Source organism: Heptranchias perlo, chromosome 4 (assembly GCF_035084215.1).
Source record: "Heptranchias perlo isolate sHepPer1 chromosome 4, sHepPer1.hap1, whole genome shotgun sequence".
NCBI classification, from domain to species: Eukaryota; Metazoa; Chordata; class Chondrichthyes; order Hexanchiformes; family Hexanchidae; genus Heptranchias; species Heptranchias perlo.
The window spans coordinates 36,522,609-36,543,978 of NC_090328.1; the positions used below are offsets into that span (position 1 = coordinate 36,522,609).

General features: G+C 40.4%; 1 protein-coding gene across 3 annotated transcripts in view; it reads left to right on the forward strand.

Moving 5' to 3' along the window:
- The window catches only part of LOC137320867 (single-stranded DNA-binding protein 2), a 429,480-nt gene that overhangs the window by 310,028 nt on the left and 98,082 nt on the right, over positions 1-21,370 (forward strand). For all 3 annotated transcript variants that reach the window (XM_067982791.1, XM_067982792.1, XM_067982793.1), the window contains 5 exons: positions 686-769; positions 10,134-10,193; positions 16,483-16,549; positions 17,466-17,539; positions 18,593-18,660. In XM_067982791.1, the coding sequence (XP_067838892.1) occupies positions 686-769; positions 10,134-10,193; positions 16,483-16,549; positions 17,466-17,539; positions 18,593-18,660 (353 nt within the window). The remainder of the gene's footprint in view (positions 1-685; positions 770-10,133; positions 10,194-16,482; positions 16,550-17,465; positions 17,540-18,592; positions 18,661-21,370) is intronic.

The window sequence follows — 21,370 nt, forward strand, 5'->3', positions numbered from 1 at the left end:
CTTCAGGGTGGGTTTATTTTTCCCCTCCCCTCCTTTCCCCCCCAAAATGAAGAAATAATGAAAATCTTTTTTCTGTGTTTTATATTGCAAGTGTGATGATCACTATATTAGTGATTTCTACCCTTAACTTTAGTGCAAAGGATGTTTTTAGTGCACTTAAATTGGAGGCAATATACACTTGTACAATACACAAAGTTAGAGTGAAAGACCATTTTAGGCACTTATCAGTTCTAAGCCTCTCATGAAAGAAGTAGAATAGCTCCCTGTCACTAGTGAGCTATTCCTAATATCTTCTTCGTATTTAATCTTGTTTTCTAAATAATTTTATTGCATGATGAAGGATATTTTAATTGTTTGAGTAGGAGATTATGCTTCATAAGTTGTGAAACATTTGGAAAGAAATTAAGTTATGTTATAGCCAGCAATGAGAAGTGACATATTTTAGGAAATTGCTTGAATATGACATCTTTAGTTTTAGCGCAATTGATGGCATATTTCCACCACAGTTTAGAAAAAAGTATGTACGCACATTGGCAGAGCAGTTAGTTGTTTACTATAATGCCACTTAACTTAGAAGATTTTTAAAAGGTATAACTTTTCAATTTGAGAAACTCATGGCATAGCTAATAAATAATATTGTTAATAGTTGTGCTGCTGGCTAATTTCTGTTTGCAATTATCTCTAGGGACCACCAGGTTCACAGCCCTCGCCACATGCACAGCCTCCACCACACAACCCCAGCAATCCCATGATGGGACCTCACAGCCAGGTAGGAAGGCACAAGCAGCTAATCAGCACAAACAAACCAAGGCTGTTTGAGCACCAGCTCTGATAGCACCTACACTCTGTCTTATGGCTTGTTATTCACCACTTTCAGTAGTGTTACGATTTGGTTCTTAGAGATTTTCTTTTTGTTTGCAACATTGGTTTATGTGTCTTTTAAGTCTCTAAGTTTATTTTTGTTAAGTTTAGTTAATAATATAATAAATATAGGCATGGCAGGGAACCTTAGACCCGGCGAATGCACATCTTGTGCCATGTGGGAACTCCAGGACTCCTCCTGTTCCTGGACAACCACAGGTGCAGGACATGCCGTCAGCTGCAGGAGCTCGATCTCCGGATTTCAGAGCTTGAGCAGCAGCTGGCGTCACTGCAGTGCATCCGCGAGGCTGAGAGCTACGTGGATAGGACGTTTCAGGAGATGGTCACCCCACAGCTTAAGAGAGTGCAGGCAGAGAGGGACTGGGTGACCGCCAGACAGACAAGGAGGACCAGGCAGGTAGTGCAGGAGTCCCCTGAGGGCATCTCACTCTCTAACCAGTATTTAGTTCTGAATACTGGTGAGGGAGAGGGTTCCTTTGGGGAGTGCAGCCAAAGCCAAGTCCACAGCACCATGGGTGGTTCAGCTGTACAGGGTGGGGAGGAGAAAGGTCAGGAGAGCAATAGTGATAGGGGATTCAATAGTTAGGGGAACAAACAGGCATTTCTGCAGATGTGATTCCAGGATGGTATGTTGCCTCCCTGGTGCCAGGGTCAAGGATGTCACTGAGCGGCTGCAGAACATTCTGGAGGGGGAGAGTGAACAGCCAGATGTCGTGGTTCATATTGGTACCAACGACATAGGTAGAAAGAAGGATGAGGTCCTGCAGGAAGATTTTAAGGAGTTAAGAAAGAGATTAACAAGCAGGACCTCAGAGGTAGTAATCTCCATGCCACGCGCTAGCGAGTACAGAAATAGGATAGAGCAGATGAATGCGTGGCTGGAGAGATGGTGCAGGAGGGAGGACTTTAGATTTCCTGGGGCATTGGGACAGGTTCTGGGGGAGGTGGGACCTGTACAGGCTGGATGGGTTGCACCTTAATGGAGCTGGGACCAATGTCCTCTCAGGGAGGTTCACTAGTGGTGTGGTAGGGGGTTTAAACTAATTTGGCAGGGGGATGGGCACCAGGATGTAGCATTGGAAAGGAGAAACAAGGTGCACAAGATAGAAAGATAGCATTAGAATAAGAAATAGTACAGTATTAGGTGGGATCAGACTAAGAGAGAGTACAAGAAAGTCTAAGATTGGTTTACGGTGCATGTGTGTAAACACATGAAGCGTGGTAAACAAGGTTGGTGAGCTGCAGGTGTAAATAGCCACATGGGAATATGATGTCATGGTGATAACGGAGACATGGCTCAAAAAAGGGCAGGATTGGATACTAAATATTCCAGGATACAAGGTGTTCAGGAAAGATAGGGAAGGAAAGAAAGGAGTGGGGGGGGATGGTGGCAGTATTGATTAAGGAGAATATTGCAGTGCTGGAGAGAAAGGATGTCCTGGAGGGGTCAAGGACAGAATCTATTTGGTTAGAGTTAAGAAACAAAAGAGGTGCCATTACACTATTGGGTGTATTCTATTGGCCACCCACTAGTGGGAAGGATATAGAGGAGCAAATTTGCAGGGAAATTATAGAGAGGTGCAAAAGCCATGGAGTAGTGATAACTGGGGATTTCAACTATCCTAATATAGACTGGGATAGTAACAATATAAGGGGCAAAGAGGGGGAGGAATTTTTGAAGTGTGTTCAGGAGAACTTTCTTGACCAGTACGTTTCCAGCCCAACGAGGAAGGAGGCATTGCTGGATTTGGTTTTGGGGAATGATGCGGGCCAAGTGGAGCAAGTGTCAGTGAGGAACATTTGGGGAACAGCGATCATGTTATTATAAGGTTTTGAATAGCGATGGAAAAGGACATGGATCACTCTAAAGTAAAAGTACTCAATTGGAGGAGGGACAATTTTAGTGGGTTGAGAACAGATCTGGCCCAGGTAAATTGGAAACAAAGATTGACAGGCAAAACTAATTGAACAATGAACGGCCTTTAAGGAGGAGATGGCTCAGGTTCAGTCTAGGTACATTCTCACGAGGGAGAAAGGTAGGGTGACAAAAGTGATAGAGAGTAAGATGAAGCAGAAAAAGGGGGCATATGACAGGTTGATAACACAAGTGAGAACCAGGCTGAATATAGAAAGTTCGGAGGGGAAGTGAAAAAGGAAATAAGAGGGGCAAAGAGAGAGCATGAGAATAGACTGGCGGAAAACATACGGGGAATCCAAAAGTCTTCTATAGGCATGTAAACAGTAAACGGGTAGTAAGAGGAGGGGTGGGACCAATTAGGGACCAAAAAGGAGATCTACTCATGGTGGCAGAGGGCATGGCTGAGGTACTAAATGAGTACTTTGCATCTGTCTTTACCAAGGAAGAAGATGCTGCCAGAGTCTCAGTAAAGGAAGATGTAGTTGACATACTAGATGGGCTAAAAATTGATAAAGAGGAGGTACTGGAAACTGCACTTAAAATAGATAAATCACCCAATCCAGATGGGATCCTAGGTTGCTGAGGGAAGTAAGGGTGGAAATTGTGGAGGTACTGCCACAATCTGCCAAACATCCTTAGATTCGGGAGTGGTGCCAGAGGACTGGAGAATTGAAAATGTTACACCCTTGTTCAAAAAGGGTGTAAGGATAAACCCAGCAACTACAGGCCAGTCAGTTTAACCTGAGTGTAAGGAAAACATTTAGAATTGATAATCCGGTAAAGAATTAGCAGTCACTTGGACAAGTGTGGATTGATTAGGGAAAGCCGCACGGATTTGTTAAAGGCAAATCGTGTTTAACTAACTTGATAGAGTTTTTTGATGAGGTAACAGAGAGGGTAGATGAGGGCAATGCAATTGATGTGGTGTATATGGACTTTCAAAAGGCGTTTGATAAAGTGCCGTATAATAGGCTTGTCATCAAGATTGAAGCCCGTGGAATGAAAGGGGCAGTAGCAGCATGGATACAGAATTGGTTAAGTGACAAGAAACAGAGTAGTGGTGAACAGTTGTTTTTAAGACTGGAGGGACGTTGTACAGTGGTGTTCCCCACTAGAACCACTGCTTTTCTTGATATATATTAATGACTTGGACCTGGGTGTACAGAAATCTGCAATTTCCAAATTTGCAGATGACACAAAACTTGGATGTGTAGTGAACAGTGAGGAGGATAGTGATAAACTCCAAGACGATATAGACAGACTGGTGGCAATGGTGGACACGTGGCAGATGAAATTTAACGCAGAAAAATGCAAGGTGATACATTTTGGTAGGGAGAATGAAGAGAAGCAGTATAAACTAAAGAGCACAATTCTAAAAGGGGTACAGGAACAGAGAGATCTGGGGGTATATGTACACAAATCGTTAAAGGTGGCAGGGCAGTTTGAGAAAGCAGTTAAAAAAGCATACAGGATCCTGGGCTTTATAAATAGAGGCAGAGAGTACAAAAGCAAGGAAGTTATGATGAACCTTTATAAAACACTGGTTCAGCCACAATTGGAGTATTGTGTCCAGTTCTGGGCACCGGACTTTCGGAAAAATGTGAAAGCCTTAGAGAGAGTGCAGAAGAGATTTACTAGAATGATTCCAGGGATGAGGGACTTTAGTTACGTGAATAGACTGGAGAAGCTGGGGTTGTTCTCCAACAGATAAGTTTGAGAGGAGATTTGGTAGAGGTCTTCAAAATCATGAAGGGTCTAGACAGTGTAGATAGAGAGGAACTGTTCCCATTGGCGGAAGGGCCAAGAACCAGAGGACATAGATTTAAGGTGATTGGCAAAAGAACCAAAGGTGACAGGAGGAAAAGCTTTTTTACACAGTGAGTGGTTAGGATCCGGAATGCACTGCCAGGGGGGTGGTGGAGGCAGATTCAATCATGGCTTTCAAAAGGGAACTGGATAAGTACTTGAAAGGAAAAAAATTGCAGGGCTATGGGGATAGGGCAGAAGAGTGGGGCTAGCTGGATTGCTCTTGCATAGAGCCGGCACGGACTCGATAGACTGAATGGCCTTCATCCGTGCTGTAACCTTTCTATTATTGTATGTGCATTGATCTGCATGTTTATCATTGCTTGGTGAGAAGTTTTAATTTTCTCACTGGCACAAACCTATGTATTGCTTTTGAATAAAATGCTTCCAAGATGGCATACATTTAGATTTTTGCTTTAATATTTTTGATTTGTTCAGGTGTTAAATGTTACACCTGAGTTTATTTTATGAATATATTTTGTAAATATATTTTATATTTTATAAATATTTAATTATATTTCAGTGGAGGAATATTGTTTGATAAAGACCCTTTCAAAATTATTTTTTAAATCGGTCAAATAAATTAAAACTTGCCATTTGTTAGACTTGCACTAGCCCATTGACTTTCTATGAGCTTTTGCACGGCAATTTCCTGTAAATTAGAGAGCCAAAAAACAGAGCACCCTCTGCAGGACATCTGGGACCTGTGCAAACAGGGCAAGCAGCTATGTGTCCCCATAACCAATCAGATTGAAGCATCGCTAATAAGCCACACAGAGACTGAACCAGGAAGTGTAAGTTCGAATAGTGAATTCAATGTCATATCAGGTACAGAAAGCAAAATAAAGTGAGGGCAAGGAAGGTTGAATTAAGAGACAGAGATAAAAGAGACAAAGAAAAAGTAAAAAAAAAATTATTTAATTTGTTTTAAATGTCCAACAATAATTAAAATTTGAAGGAATGGGACTCCACACTTGTTAAAGTTAATTTTCAGTGCCAGAGAGGTTGTTTGGCAGTCATTAAGGCTTACCACACTATTAAAAGGGTACTTACATCAGAATGGACAAGCCCTAACTTTTTCTGGTGAGATTAGTCCATATCTACGACGTTAGTGCAGGAACTTAACGCTGTTCCATTCACTTGAATGCCGTTTTTGCGGAGCTTGTGGAGGAGGATCGCATCTCGGACAGCAACTTCCAGATTTCTGCGTTTAACTGCACGTGTGTGCTTGCCGGAAGTTGTTGTACGGTTTGCACAGAAATAATGGTGAGCGCTGTTAGCTCGCAAAATCTGGCCGAATGATTAACATAATTAATTTGTAGTATGCATTAATTTGCTGGCATTATCTCTGGTTATCCATCTTTCTGAAACATCATAAGGCAATATTCCAGTATAAGATCTTCCAATAACTTCAACATGGATGAACATTTGAAGCAGAGGAATACACAGGACTATGGGGAGAGAGCAGAGAAGTGGGATTGATTTTGAATTGGTCTAGCAAAAAAGCCAGCTCAGACACAGTGGGCTGAATGGCTGCCTTCTGTGCTGTAAACTTCTATGGTTCATCCTCAGGTGTTCATGGAAAAAATATCGTTGCACCATCTCATGTCTAGTTATTCTAAAAAGGACTTCTACGTTTAATTTTTTTTAGCTTGCCACATGGTGGCTGACCCTCGAGGGCCTGCTGACTATTTTTTATTTGGATATATATTTCTTCATAAGAAGGTATATTTTATTCCAGGTCAGTTTAGCAGCTGCATTATTTTAATCATCTGGGCTCTACCTTGTTGGCAGGTTGTTATTTAAAGTAACTGTTCTAATAATTATTATTTTAATTTGCAGCTAGCAAATATTGTTTCTGAGCATTTAAATAATCTACCAAAAATTGAATTTTAAGAGAGAATTAATGCTAGGTATTAATACTATGGGGGGCATTTTAAACCCCGCACTACTGGTGGGAAAGGGTTGAGATTAAATTGCTAAAAATGTGAACACCAACCCAAATCTGCTGCGAACGAGCCTACTTCTGGTTTTACTGCGATGGGTTGGGGGGGCGGTCGAGTAAGCCGGTCTGGAGAGGTGATCAGTCATTATAATATGTTAATGAGGCTGCGTTCCTCAGATTTTGGCAGTCGTTTAAATTTAATGGTTGCGGGCCGGGTTTCCCAGGGCTTGGGAAACCCGGCAGCTGAAGGGAGGTGGGAGCTGACTGATCCAGCAGGTAAGTTCTTTTCCAGCACTGCTTGTGGGCCAGGAGGAGCAGGAGTGCTTCCCCCGGCTTCCCAACCTGACCTGCTGCAATCTTCTGACCCTGCCCCCCCGTGATCCTCTGCCACCGCCCCCACGATAGGTTGTGATTAAGTGCAGTTTTTTTTTGCACCTGTTTATAACTGGTGTTGGTTGCTGTGAAATATCAACATATTGGGGTTTTAATTTTGTTTTCTAATTCTAAAAGACAAAGGCCCTGATATTTACGGAAAGTTGGAGAGACATCGGGGGCGGGGACAGAAGATCGCAGGGGGGGCGGGAGATCGCGGGGGGGGGCGCGGTCGGTAGATCGCAGGGGGCAGGGGTGGAAGATTGCGGGGCGGAAGATCGTGGGGGGGCGGGGGCGGGGCTGAAGATCGCGGGGGGCCCCTGCCCCTGCGATCTTCTGGCCCCGCCCCTGATGTCACTCCAACTTTCTGTAAATATCAGGGCCGTTGTCTTTTAGAATTAGAGAACAAAATTAAAACCCCACCAATAGGCTGATATTTCACAGCAACCAACACCAGTTATAAACAGGTGCAAAAAAAAACTGCACTTAATCACAACCTATCAGGAGTTGTATTACATCTGCCAGTTTGCCTTTCTGTAGCTCAATGCAGGTGAAACCTGCACCACTAATAAGCCATTGTTTTTTTTTACCAAATTGTAGTTGTAAAGCCAAAAAAGTTACCAGTATACTGGCCTTTCAAATGTTCGTGCATTTACTTAATTTAAAATAAAACATTGGCAACTGTATTTACTTCGCTTCCCCACTTACCTTCCTCCTCCTACCCACACCTAGTTTATCATTAATGCTTAGAAAACAGTCGGCAGCCGTTGGTTCAGTCTCAGTTCAAACATATTTGCTTCTTGAAAGTGATCTTAGATGACCTCAGTTGGCAACTAGAAACAGATAGAAGTTGGTTTGTTTGAGGATGTGCAGTGCTAAAATGTATTTTATCTATGTCTTTGAAAGCTACTTTTGCAAGCAGGTTATGTTTTTACGTTTGTGAATGTTGGTTCAGTTTTAAATACTTAACAGTATTTGAAAATTGAGTGAATGTTCAGAGTGGAGCTGGTCATTTTAATTTTTATGTTTTTAACATACTGGCATATTTCCTTGTGTCCAGTGACTGTTCTAATTGAGGACTGTTGTAAAAGTAGAATGTAATTTCAGTAATACTTAAACTATTCATTACTTGCCCATTGGACTCAGGTACAGGTAAATCTCCATAGGTGAATTGTCAACTACTGTACAATGTCTATTACAGAATGCCTATTATTCTAGACTGCTATATTTTTAAGTATTGAAGAATTTGAAACAATAGTTGTGCAAAATGTATTTGTATTTTTGGTCAGTTGCCAATTAGTTAAATTTACATAGAGAGGTAAGCAGCCTAAATTGTTTTTTTTATAAATGATTTTGTTAACACCAGGTGTCACTTGTTGCAATCACTAGCACTAAAAGAATAACAAGCTTCTGCAGAAATGTGTGTAAGTTCTCTGTGGTGCAATATAATGGGCCAGAATTTGCTGTAGCAGGGCATCTAACAACGTTTGCTGTTAGTTAGCCTTGCCCCTGCACCCATCAAGTCAAAAAAGTTGCTGAAAGTGCAAGCTGATTATGGCACAGCGAGGGAAACAGGGCATCTGGAACCTGAGTGACCAGGGCAACCAACAGGGTATCTCCTTAATTGGGAAATAAACACAAAGGACTGAGAAGAAGGGTGAATTAAAGGGGGTGAATTCAATGTCAAATCAGTTACAGAAAGAGAAATAAAGAGAGGGAAAGAAAGATTGGATTAAGAGAGAAAAAAAGAGACAATGGAAAAGGAAGAAAAATGTAAAATTTAAAATTTGACACTTTTTAAAATTTCCCTGAAAAATTCAAAACCTGAAGAATGAAACTTCATGCGTATAATGATTAATTTTTGGTGCCAGAGAGGTTGATTGGCGGTCATTAATAATTATCACGTCGTTAAAAGGGCACTTGGGCTTGTAATGACAAGACTTAACTTTCTGTGGCGAGTTTAATAGGCAATTAATGGGCAAACACACCAAGTTCCAAAAATAAATTGGAGGCTAAGGGAGAGATGCCGTTTTCACAAAGCTAATGGCAGAGCGATGCAACTCGGACAGCAGCTCTTGGATATCCACATTTAACCGCGCATCTGCTCCTTGCCTGAAGTTGCTTTACCATTTACCTATAAATAATGGCGAGCGCCATTAGACTTGCTGTTACCTTGACTGCAAATTCTGGCCCATGGAAACAAACTGCTTTGGCACATATGATTAAGCATTTAGAGCTGACACATTCTAAATATTTAAAACATAAAAGGTTTTATAATCGGCGCAGTGGTGTAGCATGTTAGTGGAGCCTCTGCTTGGCACTCATTTCTATGGTGTAGAGATTAGGAATTTGAGTCACCTGAGAATGGGAATTGTGGGTATGAACTCGCACCATGATGCTGAACAAACTTGTTGATGTGCCTTTCAATTTCACTTTTACAACAGTTGAGAGAAGTAGATACTTTAAAAAGGCAGAAATATGTATCTAGGCAATGAATATAGAGCATTGATATCATACCAGACTGTTACTACAATTATTGCAGTGAAATGTTACTCTGTTGTCCAGGAACAATGTAATCTCACCAGGAAGTGCCTTGGGATATTTACAGGGTGTTTGATTTGTAGTTGCTGTTGTGGGTAACAGGTTGAGGCATTTACCATATGCAAACCAGCTGAGTTGCCTTCTATTTTGTGTGTTGACTTGTTTTTGCTGTACAGTTTAAATGTGTAGATAACTCTTGGATTTTGTACCTGTATAATTTGCACAGATTTATTTGCTGTTTGATTAAGTTCCATGCTGATAAACTTGAGAATGTTTTGACACTATGAATTACCACGTTTGGCTTATTGACTTAACAATTAAAAGGCTTGCTTCATATCACTGTGAGTACGGTTGTGACCCAGTAATGGTTGACGTTCAGGTGCACTGGTGATGAATCGTGTTGGTTTCTGATAATAATGCTCCTTCCTTTATAGGAGAAAAGAAACCTAGCCGGACCAGTGATCTCTTAAAGGATGAATGCAGTTAAGTGGCATGTTGAAAGTCCATGAGCTAATGCCCCCTTTCTCCCTTGAAGGAGATTGCTTGGAGGCAAGACCCTGTGAAAGTGGAACATAAGATGAAATTGTAAACTTAAAAATAAGTATGGTGCATAAGTTGAATTCTTTTTGTTATATAACACTTTTTTTTCCATTTGTTTGCCTGTTGCAGCCTTTCATGTCACCTCGTTATCCAGGAGGCCCCCGGCCGCCCCTCAGAATACCTAACCAGGTAAAAATATATTTGTATTGCATGACATTAACAAACTCATTGCACATTTACATTGTATCTCATGAAATGTTATACTCACTGCTGCTTACAATGTTGTTACAGATATTTGTTCTGTTGAAATATCTGTCACAATGATTTTTTAAAATAGAAACATAGAAAATAGGAGCAGGAGTAGGCCATTCGGCCCTTCAAGCCTGCTCCGCCATTCAGTATGATTATGGCTGATCCTCTATCTCAATACCATATTCCCGCTCTCTCCCCATACCCCTTGATGCCTTTTGTGTCTAGAAATCTATCTAGCTCCTTCTTAAATATATTCAGTGACTTGGCCTCCACAGCCTTCTGTGGTAGAGAATTCCACAGGTTCACACCCTCTGAGTGAAGAAATGTTTCCTCATCTCAGTCTTAAATGTCCTACCCCATATCCTGAGACTGTGACCCCTAGTTCTGGACCCCCCAGCCAGGGGAAACATCCAGTCTGTCTGGCCCTGTCAGAATTTTATATGTTTCAATAAGATCCCCTCTCATTCTTGTAAACTCATACTTCGGTATGAGCTACAATTGCAGAAAATAAAAGGAAAACACAAAGCATTTCTTTATATGCTATGTTTCCTAATAAACAGGAAACAGCTATAATCTTGGCATCGCATGTATTTAAGGTTAAGATCTGTAATTCTCTGTTTTCAATAGCCATTCTGGTTGTTGGTGCTTGCCTTGGCGGCAGTGCACCGAAGGTTCACCAGATTGATTCCTGGGATGAGAGGGTTGTCCTATGAGGAGAGGTTGCGTAGAATGGGCTTATACTCTCTGGAGTTTAGAAGAATGAGAGATGATCTCATTGAAACATATAAGGTTCTGAGGGGGCTTGACAGGGTAGATGCTGAGAGGTTGTTTCCCATGGCTGGAGAGTCTAGAACTAGGGGCCATAGTCTCAGGATAAGGAGTCGGCCATTTAAGATTGAGATGAGGAGGAATTTCTTCACTCAGAGGGTTGTGAATCTTTGGAATTCTCTACCCCAGAGAGCTGTGGATGAGTCGTTGAGTATATTCAAGGCTGAGATCCATAGATTTTTGGACTCTAGGGGAATCAAGGGATATGGGGATCGGGCTGGAAAGTTGAGTTGAGTTTGAAGATCAGCCATGATCCAGCTATGATCTTATTGAATGGTGGAGCAGGCTCGAGGGGCCGTATGGTCTACTCCTGCTCCTATTTCTTACGTTCTTAAATAGCTAACTCTTTTTTTTGCAATATTATTCCTTTCTTGGGGACAGGGAAGGAACAAAGATCAAAAAATAGATGCAATAAAAGGATTAACAATTTCTGAAAAACAAGTGGTTGTGTTGATCATTTTGCTTTATTTTGACCAAGACAATGTGTGCAATCTTTCTAGATGACCACCTGGGAGAATCTTAATTTAATAGTTGCATCCTAGCCATAACTTGAGGATACAGGGGGAAAGGGAGGAGAACACATAATTTGCACCTTATTTTTAGCTTTTCTGTTAGCGGTGGGAGTGACATAAATGGTCATATTGTAAAAATACTTAATTTGAGTCTTAATGGATTTGTTTCCAAATCATCACAATCAGCAAAAAATTGTGTACTTTTTGGGTATACACAATGAAATCTTTGAAAATATGCCACATCATTTGGATAAAACATGATCAAGTCATTCATTGTCACTCCAGCAGTTCATTCTGCATCCAAGTTCCTTCCTGTTTATAGAGCACCAGAACTTGGACTCAAAATACTGGCCCCTAAAAGGCTGTAACAAAGACAAATGACTTTTGCTCTAAGCAACTGCAAATAAAAAAAGAGATACATAAACTAATTTGTTAGTAGACAGTGTAAATTTCTTGCACTATTGGGAGTGTTATCTGAGTGTATTCCTTTTGTGCTGGACCCTCATTGTAAATACCGAAATAAAACCTCTGGCAAAGGTTTTACCAATCTATAAAATTGCAGCAATTTGGAAAGTTTTTTTTAAATTCATTCATGGGATGTGGGCGTTGCTGGCGAGGCCGGAATTTATTGCCCATTCCTAATTACCCTTGAGAAGGTGGTGGTGAGCTGCCTTCTTGAACCGCTGCAGTCTGTGTGGTGAAGGTTCTCCCACAGTGCTGTTAGGTAGGGAGTTCCAGGATTTTGACCCAGCGACGATGAAGGAACGGCGATATATTTCCAAGTCAGAATGGTGTGTGACTTGGAGGGGAACCTGATTTTAACCTAACTCACCAGGCAGGAAACCCACAGGATCAAGTGGAACGCTGGTTTTACACCCAGCCCAATATTACTCTCCATTGATTTCCATGATGTGGAGGTGCCGGTGATGGACTGGGGTTGACAATTGTAAACAATTTTACAACACCAAGTTATAGTCCAACAAATCTATTTTAAATTCCACAAGCTTTCGGAGGCTTCCTCCTTCCTCCTTCCACACCATTCACCTGAGGAAGGTTGTGGAATTTAAAATAAATTTGTTGAACTATAACTTGGTGTTGTAAAATTGTTTACAATTTCCATTGATTTCAGTAGAGAGTAAAATCGAGCAGGGTGTTAAAACAGCATTGCACCCGATCACGTCCATTTCTGGACAGGTGTTGGTTAAAATTGCCCCCTATGTGTTTGCCGAATGTTCAGAAATTAGTATTGCAGAAATGGTGTGCAATTGGTGACATATTACAAGATACCAACATTACATACTCAGTTGGGGTTTTGGACATAAAGGAACTGTGCTGTATTGCAATAAGAATTAAAATGGAGGTGTTGCTAGATAGAGTAGTATGCAGGCTCTGATCATTAAATTTCACTGAACTACCAAGAGATCCCGTACAGCAGATCAATTTCCAAGAAATTTAGCAAACAATGACACAAAAAGAATACCCTACTAATGTGCTGTCTTGCTGTACAGATTTTGTTTAACCAACCTTGATTGCAGGTGAATGAGAATTGACTTGAACGACCTATAGGATTCAAAGCTAAATATTTTTTATTAATCACATATTCGTATTCTAAACTGCTTAATGAAAATGCTGGTGGTTCAGAGCCTCCAAACAGTCATGTTTGTGACTAGAAAGTTTTTATTAGTGAGTCTTACAAGTTGCACTGATGAAGGATTTGCTACATTCTGATAGGACATGAAAAGCTTCCTCCTCATGTTAATTAGGTTTTTGATATTGCTGCTGAAAATAAGGAGGAATTATTAACAATTATGAGACCAATCTTGAAGTGTATATATTTTATGTAACAAGCCTATCTTTCTATACTTGAAAACTGAATATTGTTATTTTAAAGATTAAACTGAAAGCAGGAAAAACCAAACACATTCCTGTGGCGCATTGTTGCACACCAGCAGAGAGTGGTCCGATTTGGGTTTGTGCCCGCAATTTTTCACATGCTGAATTATTTATCTCATTGGTGTGGAGAAGTACCAAATAGAGGCCAAATTTGCACTCCACAAGGGAACAGGAAAACAGCAGGGAGAATTATCTCCAAAGCATATTGGCAATGGATGGTGTCTGATGCAAGGAGATTCAATTGAATAGAGAGAAGAAAATAACCCTTACAGGACAAACCATAAAAAGCTACAACTTGTATAGAATATTGGCATAAATTTGAAGGTAATGCATCAGCATTGGTTATTAAGTTCAGAAGTTATATTATCCTCCACATGCCTATCATAAAAAGCGAGCTTTGGGATAAATGGTAAGTTTGGACTTTGTCATTGCGGACTTGAAATTCAGGTCCTTCAGATTTAATGTTTACATTTTTTAAATGAAGTTTTATACTTATTAGGCTGAGGGAAGCCGGTGCTAGGAAATTAAACATTTTTTTATCTGCAGCACCTAGTGTCCACATGAAGCATTCCCAGATAAATTTTTGGACAGTAAGGGAATCAAGGGATATGGGGCCGGGGCGGGAAAGTGGAGTTGAGGTGGAAGATCTGCCATGATCTTATTGAAAGGCGGAGCAGGCTCGAGGGGCTGTATGGCCTACTCCTGCTCCTATTTCTTATGTTCTTATCTTACATAGCGCAGCTAGCTATATAGTAAAGCTCTTTTTCCTCTTCTCCAAGAATATGCCTTAACCCCATCCTCAGAAGCACACCATCTGGACCAGTGTGTTTTTAAAAATTATTTCCCACGTCAACTACCTCCCTGAGTGAGATTGCCATTTAGTGTCAGTCTTGTGCAGTGGATAGTTGATATTGCCCAGACTTCAAGTAAGGTCCTAACAGTCAGCAGAGAGAGCCAGGCCTTCATCTCACGGGTTTGGGTTGAGTTTGAAACCAAGTCATAGAGGTGAAATGAGGGTCACAAAGACCCCCAAAAAGTGTGACTTTTAAGACTGTACGAATGGAAAGGAGAATAACTTTCCTGTAACTGATGTGCAAGTCAAAATGGTAGTAGGTTGTATCCCTGTTGCATGGGATAGATAAAATAAACCTGTAAGGTTTTTCAGTGATTTCACCCACGCTGAAGGGCGCAGGTGAAACATCCCACAATCGGAGCAGGTACTTTATGGGTGAAACTACTATAATAGGGTTTTCACTTACACAAAAGAAAATGAGAAATTCGATTTGGCCTGGGACTACCTACCCCTCTCCACTAAACTGCCAATGATTGAATAGATTCATACTCACTATAAGGGCACATACTCTATACATTTTCACTTTCTCCCCAAGAAGCTAAATGACAGTTCATTTGTGGTCACATACCTATTGTGATTCTCATAATGCATCATTCTGGTATGCTAGGAAATAAAGTTAAATGTATAAAATTGACAGAAAACATAGGATATATAGTTAAGCAAAAGAAATGTGTTTGCAGTAAGAATTTAGCAGCATCATATCTCTAACTAATTACCCCCCCGCCCCTTCCAAAAGAAACTCTGTGATTCAGTACTGTTGTACCAGCTGGTCCTTTGAGATCAACATTTTGTTGGGGAGGTTTGTGTGGTGAGGGGAGAAGAGTGATATTTAAAGATGATATTTTTAAGTTGCAAAGTGCATAGTTTTATTTTTTTTTAAACTGTTTCATTGATAGTGACTGTCTGACCTCTTCTTTGATACACTGCACAAGATCATCTTCGTGTATCTTTATGGGTTTATAAGCCTTTTGATCTTGCAGACTATGCTGACTTTACTACAGATGCATAAGAGGTCTGATTGCAGTGCATTCCCAATGTCTTAATAGGTTAGTCATCACTTGGTGTGGTTCTGAGCCATTTGAGAGTCTCCAGTTCAGTCGTTGGCCACACTCATTTAACTGATCTTAACTAAGACAGCAATGTGGTCACCACAACTGGCCTCAGTGCTTTTAGACTAGGCAATGGAGAAATCACCCAGACTCCCTGCTCCTTATTTAGTGATCCTGCTAGAAAGTGCCTGTGTATGAATATTGGGCGAAGACAGAATTGGGTACGATTGTGAAGTCCTATTTAAGTGGAATAGCTTGCAAGCACTCACTTTCTAGGCTCAACATGAAGAATGGCCACTTAGGTAAGGTACCAGAGGGTTTCTAGCACCTGTGGAACCATACTCTAATATCTTCTGGAGAGGAATGAGAAGATTAGGGGGAGGGGGCGAGAATCTAAAGTACTGTTCCTGGAGTACAACCTTATATAATTATTGCGAAATATTCACTCCCTGTGCTGCATTATGTTTGCCTGCATATCATCTAAAGATCCAAAATATCTTGGTTTTCTTGGCTCTTTGTTAGGCATTTTGCCAAATCTGCGAGAGGCATGGGGCATACATATACCTATAAATTGCTTCGAAAAGACTATTTACAAGCAATTTGCATATTTTGCTTTTTTTCTGATGTGCAGATTTTAGGGACAATGTTTTTAATAAGTAGCAGCCCTGAAAATTTATTTGCATATCTCTATTGTCCGTCCCCACACTACACGTCAGTGCATAAAATGATACTGTGAACACTAATGGAAATTCAGTGTCCATTATTACGATAGCTCTTCGCTTCCAGAATATAGGGTTTGTTCAGTGATCCTATGCTCCTAGTGCTGAATCTTACCAGACCGGAGGATGCAGGCTGGAGATGAGACTACAACACTGTAGAATTGCTGAATCTACCTTTATACCTTTGTGTATAATAGGTAGGTTTGAGTGCAATAAATGTGTATGGAACAGTTACATCTAATGTGTAATTAGCATAAGAGTCTAAAATTTGGTATACCAAGATTTTGGTTGAACAAGAATTATACCGTAGAACTGGAAGAAATACATTTTCAGTTAAGTGTGTTTGTTTTTGTTTCATCCCCTCCCCAACAGTCACTTGGAGGAGTCCCAGGAACACAACCATTGCTGCCCAGTGGGATAGACCCAACACGACAGCAGGGTGAATATCTTTCTCAGTTCCATAATATGTTTCAGAGGCAGCTATTTCAATGGTTTTAAGAGATGCTCCAACTTTTTAAAACAGGTCTAACATTTTGTCTTTTTTGTGCCAGTCAGGTGGAATTGAAGCCAAAAAGTGATTTTAGCCTAGAATTTGAATTGATTTTAACGTACATGGTGTAAATTTTTGACGAATCCACTCCCAGTATAGAGTCTCCCTCTGCGGGATTAGAGAATCGGGTGTGAAGGTCAGTATGCCTGATTTTCCGATCTGTACTCCCGTTGATTGAGACTTTGCTCTGGGAGCAAAGTATCCAAAAATGTACCCCCATATGTACAAGACAATATTTGAAATGATTACAGTATGAAAACATTAGTCATAATGTTTACTAAATGTGTTATCTTTAATTTGTGAGTTGCTGCTAAATTGGTAAAGATGGCATATGCCATTGCTCCTCCTTTTCTTTCCCCCCTCCCCCAGACCCCCAGTTCCTTGTCATGGAGGATGCCAAGTGTAACCACTGTTACAGTTGTATAGAGCAAATGCAAGCTTCAGTAAGTTTTACCTGGATGACACTGTATAGCGATTAAGTTGAAGCTGTTTGCATATACCTACTTAGCTGTGTTTCTTTATTTGATTTCAATTTTCTTTAATGCACTTGCATTTCTATAAGTGCACTTCTATGTATTATATATGATTATTACATTTAAAATATAAGATGCTATTAAAAAATCCTTTTGGTATGGATATTTAGTAGATTGCTACAGATTTTATTGCTGCATAATATATGTTCCAATTTATGAAATCCATAAATCAACTTAAATGTACTAACCTTTCCATAGTCTTTTATGATGTTTTGAAGGAATTTGATAACCGTGGGAGAATTAATTCACATTTATGACATTTTATCAATCAGGACATCCAACCATGGGTGGACCGATGCAGAGAATGACTCCTCCACGGGGGATGGTTCCCCCCTTAGGACCACAGGTAATCAGTAACTGTGTTTACGTTATTAGCTGTATGCATCTTAGGAGATGTTAAAATGTATGTATTAATTGGTTAGAAACACATTGGGGGGAGTTTTACCCTCCCCCCCCCGCCCCCCCCCCCCCGCGACGGGCAGGAGAGGGGTGGGGGGGTGGTGGTGGTTAAATTGCTAAAAATGTGAAACCCGACCCCAGCCCGCCGCGAACGTGCCTATTTCAGGTTTTAGCGTGGTGGGTTGGGGGGATGGGCGAGTAACCCGCTCTGGAGAAACGGGTCAGTCATTATAATATGCTAATGAGGCTGCGTTCCTCAGATTTTGGCAGGCATTTAAATTTAACGTTGGCCGGCCGGGTTACCCAGTGCTTGGGAAACCAGGCAGCTGAAGAGATGCGGGAGCTGCCAGATCCAGCAGGTAAGTGCTTTTCCAGCACTGGTTGTAGGCCAGGAGGAGCAGGAGTTCTTCTCCCCGGCCCCTCAAGCAAACCTGCCGCAATCTCTCCCTTCCCACGATTGGCCTACCCCACCCCGCTATCGCAGACCCCCCCACGATGTCTCCTCCCTGCGATTTTCCTCCCCTGGCGATCTCTTCCTCCTCTCTGCTGCATTTCAAGTCCCCCCATCCCACCGAACCCCAATCATCTCGTTTGCCGGGGACCGTTCGCAATCTGGCCGGCTGCTGGGCGGGAAATGGAGTTAAAAAATTCTAATGAGGTCCTGCTGTTAAATTCGGCAGAACCTCCGCCTTCCTGGTATTTCCGGGTTTCCCAACCGCTGACACACGATCCTGTTCCCTCCCTGCCTCTCCATAAATACTGTGGCCATTATATTTATTCATAATTTGCTAAGTTTCATGTATTCCAAAAAATCCTGTCTGGCAAGTATCCATTTTTTGATGTAGTTTCCACTGAATTTACAGTATTAGTCATATTAAAAACACAGGCCTCTGTCCTAGAATTCTACTAGGGAAATCATTAACCTACTTTCCTCTCTTTCCCCCTTCCTTTCTGGTTTTTCTTTTCTTTATGGTAGTCTGACCCTTGGTTATCATTGCAGAGTTACGGAGGAGGAATGAGGCCCCCGCTGAATGCTTTAGGTGGCCCAGGCATGCCTGGAATGAACATGTGAGTAAAGCCATGAACTCTTGCATGTAACCTTTCACAGAGAAACATTAACTAGCAAATAGAGCACAGAAAAAAATGAGCCAGAACTGAAGCAGACCATTGTTTAATTTGTGTCCATTTGTATCCTCAACTATATTAATTAATTTTGTTGCATGCTTTCCTATAAAGTTGTTGTGGAGGTTGCTATGTTACTGTTACAGATATGGTAACTATAGATAGTAACTTTTCTGACTTAGATGTTTTTATCAATTAAGTAATTTAAATGTCTTTATTTCCTAGGGTTTGTTTCAGGTTGATTGAGAATGCTAATCTGACTAAATGCTGATTGTAATTCATCCTAGGTTGAATGCAGACAATGTAGTGTGTGGTAATCCTGTTCAGTGCCCAACATTTCAAGATTTGTAATAGACTCCTGAGTTAAATGTACTTTGTAGATAAAACAAAGTATGGACCCATAGATATACTAAATTGTGTGCGGTCACTATTTATTAACATCATGAATTTAGCTTTTTGTTTTCTAATTGCTGAACTTACTTTTTAGTAAATGTGCTTCTTACAATAAAATTAAAATCTTGCCTATTCTGTTTCTAATCCATATTTATTTTCTTAATTGCATATTCTATCACTGCAAACTGGGATTATATAAATCTAGCATAGCTGTTACTCCTGTGGGCAAATGATAGAAGGTACTGATCAACTTCAGCAGGGTGAAGCTCAGCCAAATGCCCAGCAGTTTTTCATTGGGATGTAACGTTATACCAAATAGCCAGCTAAGATCATATGGATCTCCAAAGATATGTAGTACATAGTTTTAAGGGTCTGCTCTGACTATAAAGGAATGAGGTGTACACTAAGGAGCTGCTGCTTGAAACATTTTCATGAAATTATAGTGATCAAAGAGAACTCCTTGAAATTAGAAAAAAAGTTAATGGGCAACACCTTTCAAGAAGACAGTAGAGAAGCAACTTGTACTGTCAAAGAACTGTATTAAATAAATTGATTTAGTTTAACGCTAATTTGTGTTTCGACGTTTGTTCCCTTTTGAAGAGTACTCAAATATAGTTATTGCAAATGCTGTGTATGTTGAAGTTAGTTGCAGCAATTTAATAAGAGACAGATGGACAAATTTTCAGTTATGCTGACTAAACTTTTTGATGTATAAATGCAGCTATTCACTTAGAGTACAACAATATTGACACATACACTCTCCACATAGTGCATATTCGATTAAAGTAAGCAATTTAGGAGTATTTTCTAAGTTTATGCTGCAAGCAGGAAGCCTGGCCATGGTTTGGGAAATTGAGGCACACTGCCTGTGAATCTTCATCCATTAAAATTAATTGATGGCATACCCATGATTTCTCTGTGTGTGTGTGACTGGTAGGCAAGGCTCCTGGTCAGTAGCGTGAACTCAGAAAATTAGCCATGCGTATCTTGATGGTTTATATATGATGTGTGTACATATTATGCAAATTTTAGTAGTTTTGTACTGGTTAAAAGTACTACTGTGAATATGTTTCACAGCTAGTTGGCAAAGTAATTCAGTTCCAGCTCCAAAAATGCTTTAAAGTTGATTCTGTCAAACAATCATCCACCGAGTTCAGCAAAATAAATGTGGTTTGGAACATAAAACTGGAAATTGTCACTAAAAAATGGATTAGAATTTACATCTTTGGACCATGACAACTAAAATCAGTTTATTCTATTTAGAATTGCTTCCAGACTATGTTGTTATCTTAGAAGCATAGAAATTATAGCACAAAAACAGGCCATTTGGCTCATCACGCCTAGTGTTAGCTCTCCAACTGAAGCTATCTGCTCTAATCCTGTGTCGTTGCCTGTTCCCCATGTCTATTATTTTTCATTTTTAAATATTAACCCAATGATGTAGTGTCTGCCTCAAGAGTCATTTGTTTAGCATTCCATGTTCTAATAACCCTCTATGATAACATTTCTTCTAATATCCCCTTCCATTCATCTAACAATAATCTTGAGTCTTTGTCAACTATGGCTAAACTAATGGGCCAGTTCTGACGAAAGGTCTTCGACCTGAAACATTAACTCTGTTTCTTTCTCCACAGATGCTGCCTGACTTGCTGAGCTTCTCCAGCATTTTCTATTTTTATTTATAGCTTAACTAATGTCTTGCACAAATTCAACATCACTTCCTTGCTTTTATATTCAATACCCCTATGTATAATTGGCATTTTCCTTTCTATATTATTTTCTATCTGCACTTCCGCCTTTAAAGACCTAGGTGTCTGCATTCCTAGATCTCTCTGTTTTCCCATACTATTCAAGTTACTCTTCCTTCACTGTTCTTTTTCTCGGAATATACTACTTCAGTTCTCTGTATTGAGCTGCATCTGACATTTTGCTAACCTGTCAATATCTTCCTACAATCTCCTGGGTTTCTCCACACAGTTTGCCTTGCCCCCTAATTGGCATTGTCATTCCATTTATGTCTGTGTCCAAATCATTTATATAAATGGAAAACAAAAGAAATCCCAGCACAGATCCATGGAGCATCCCACAAACTTTCTTTGCCCCTTATTGGGTAATTAAAATCACATTATTGTAGCCCTGTTGTTTCTGTATTTTTTCATAATTTATCTACCTATCTCTTTCTCTATCTTCTTGCAACTCTGCGTTCTGTTCCCCAGCCAGCTGTATATCGATGTGACTAAACTCCCTTTAATACCATATGCAT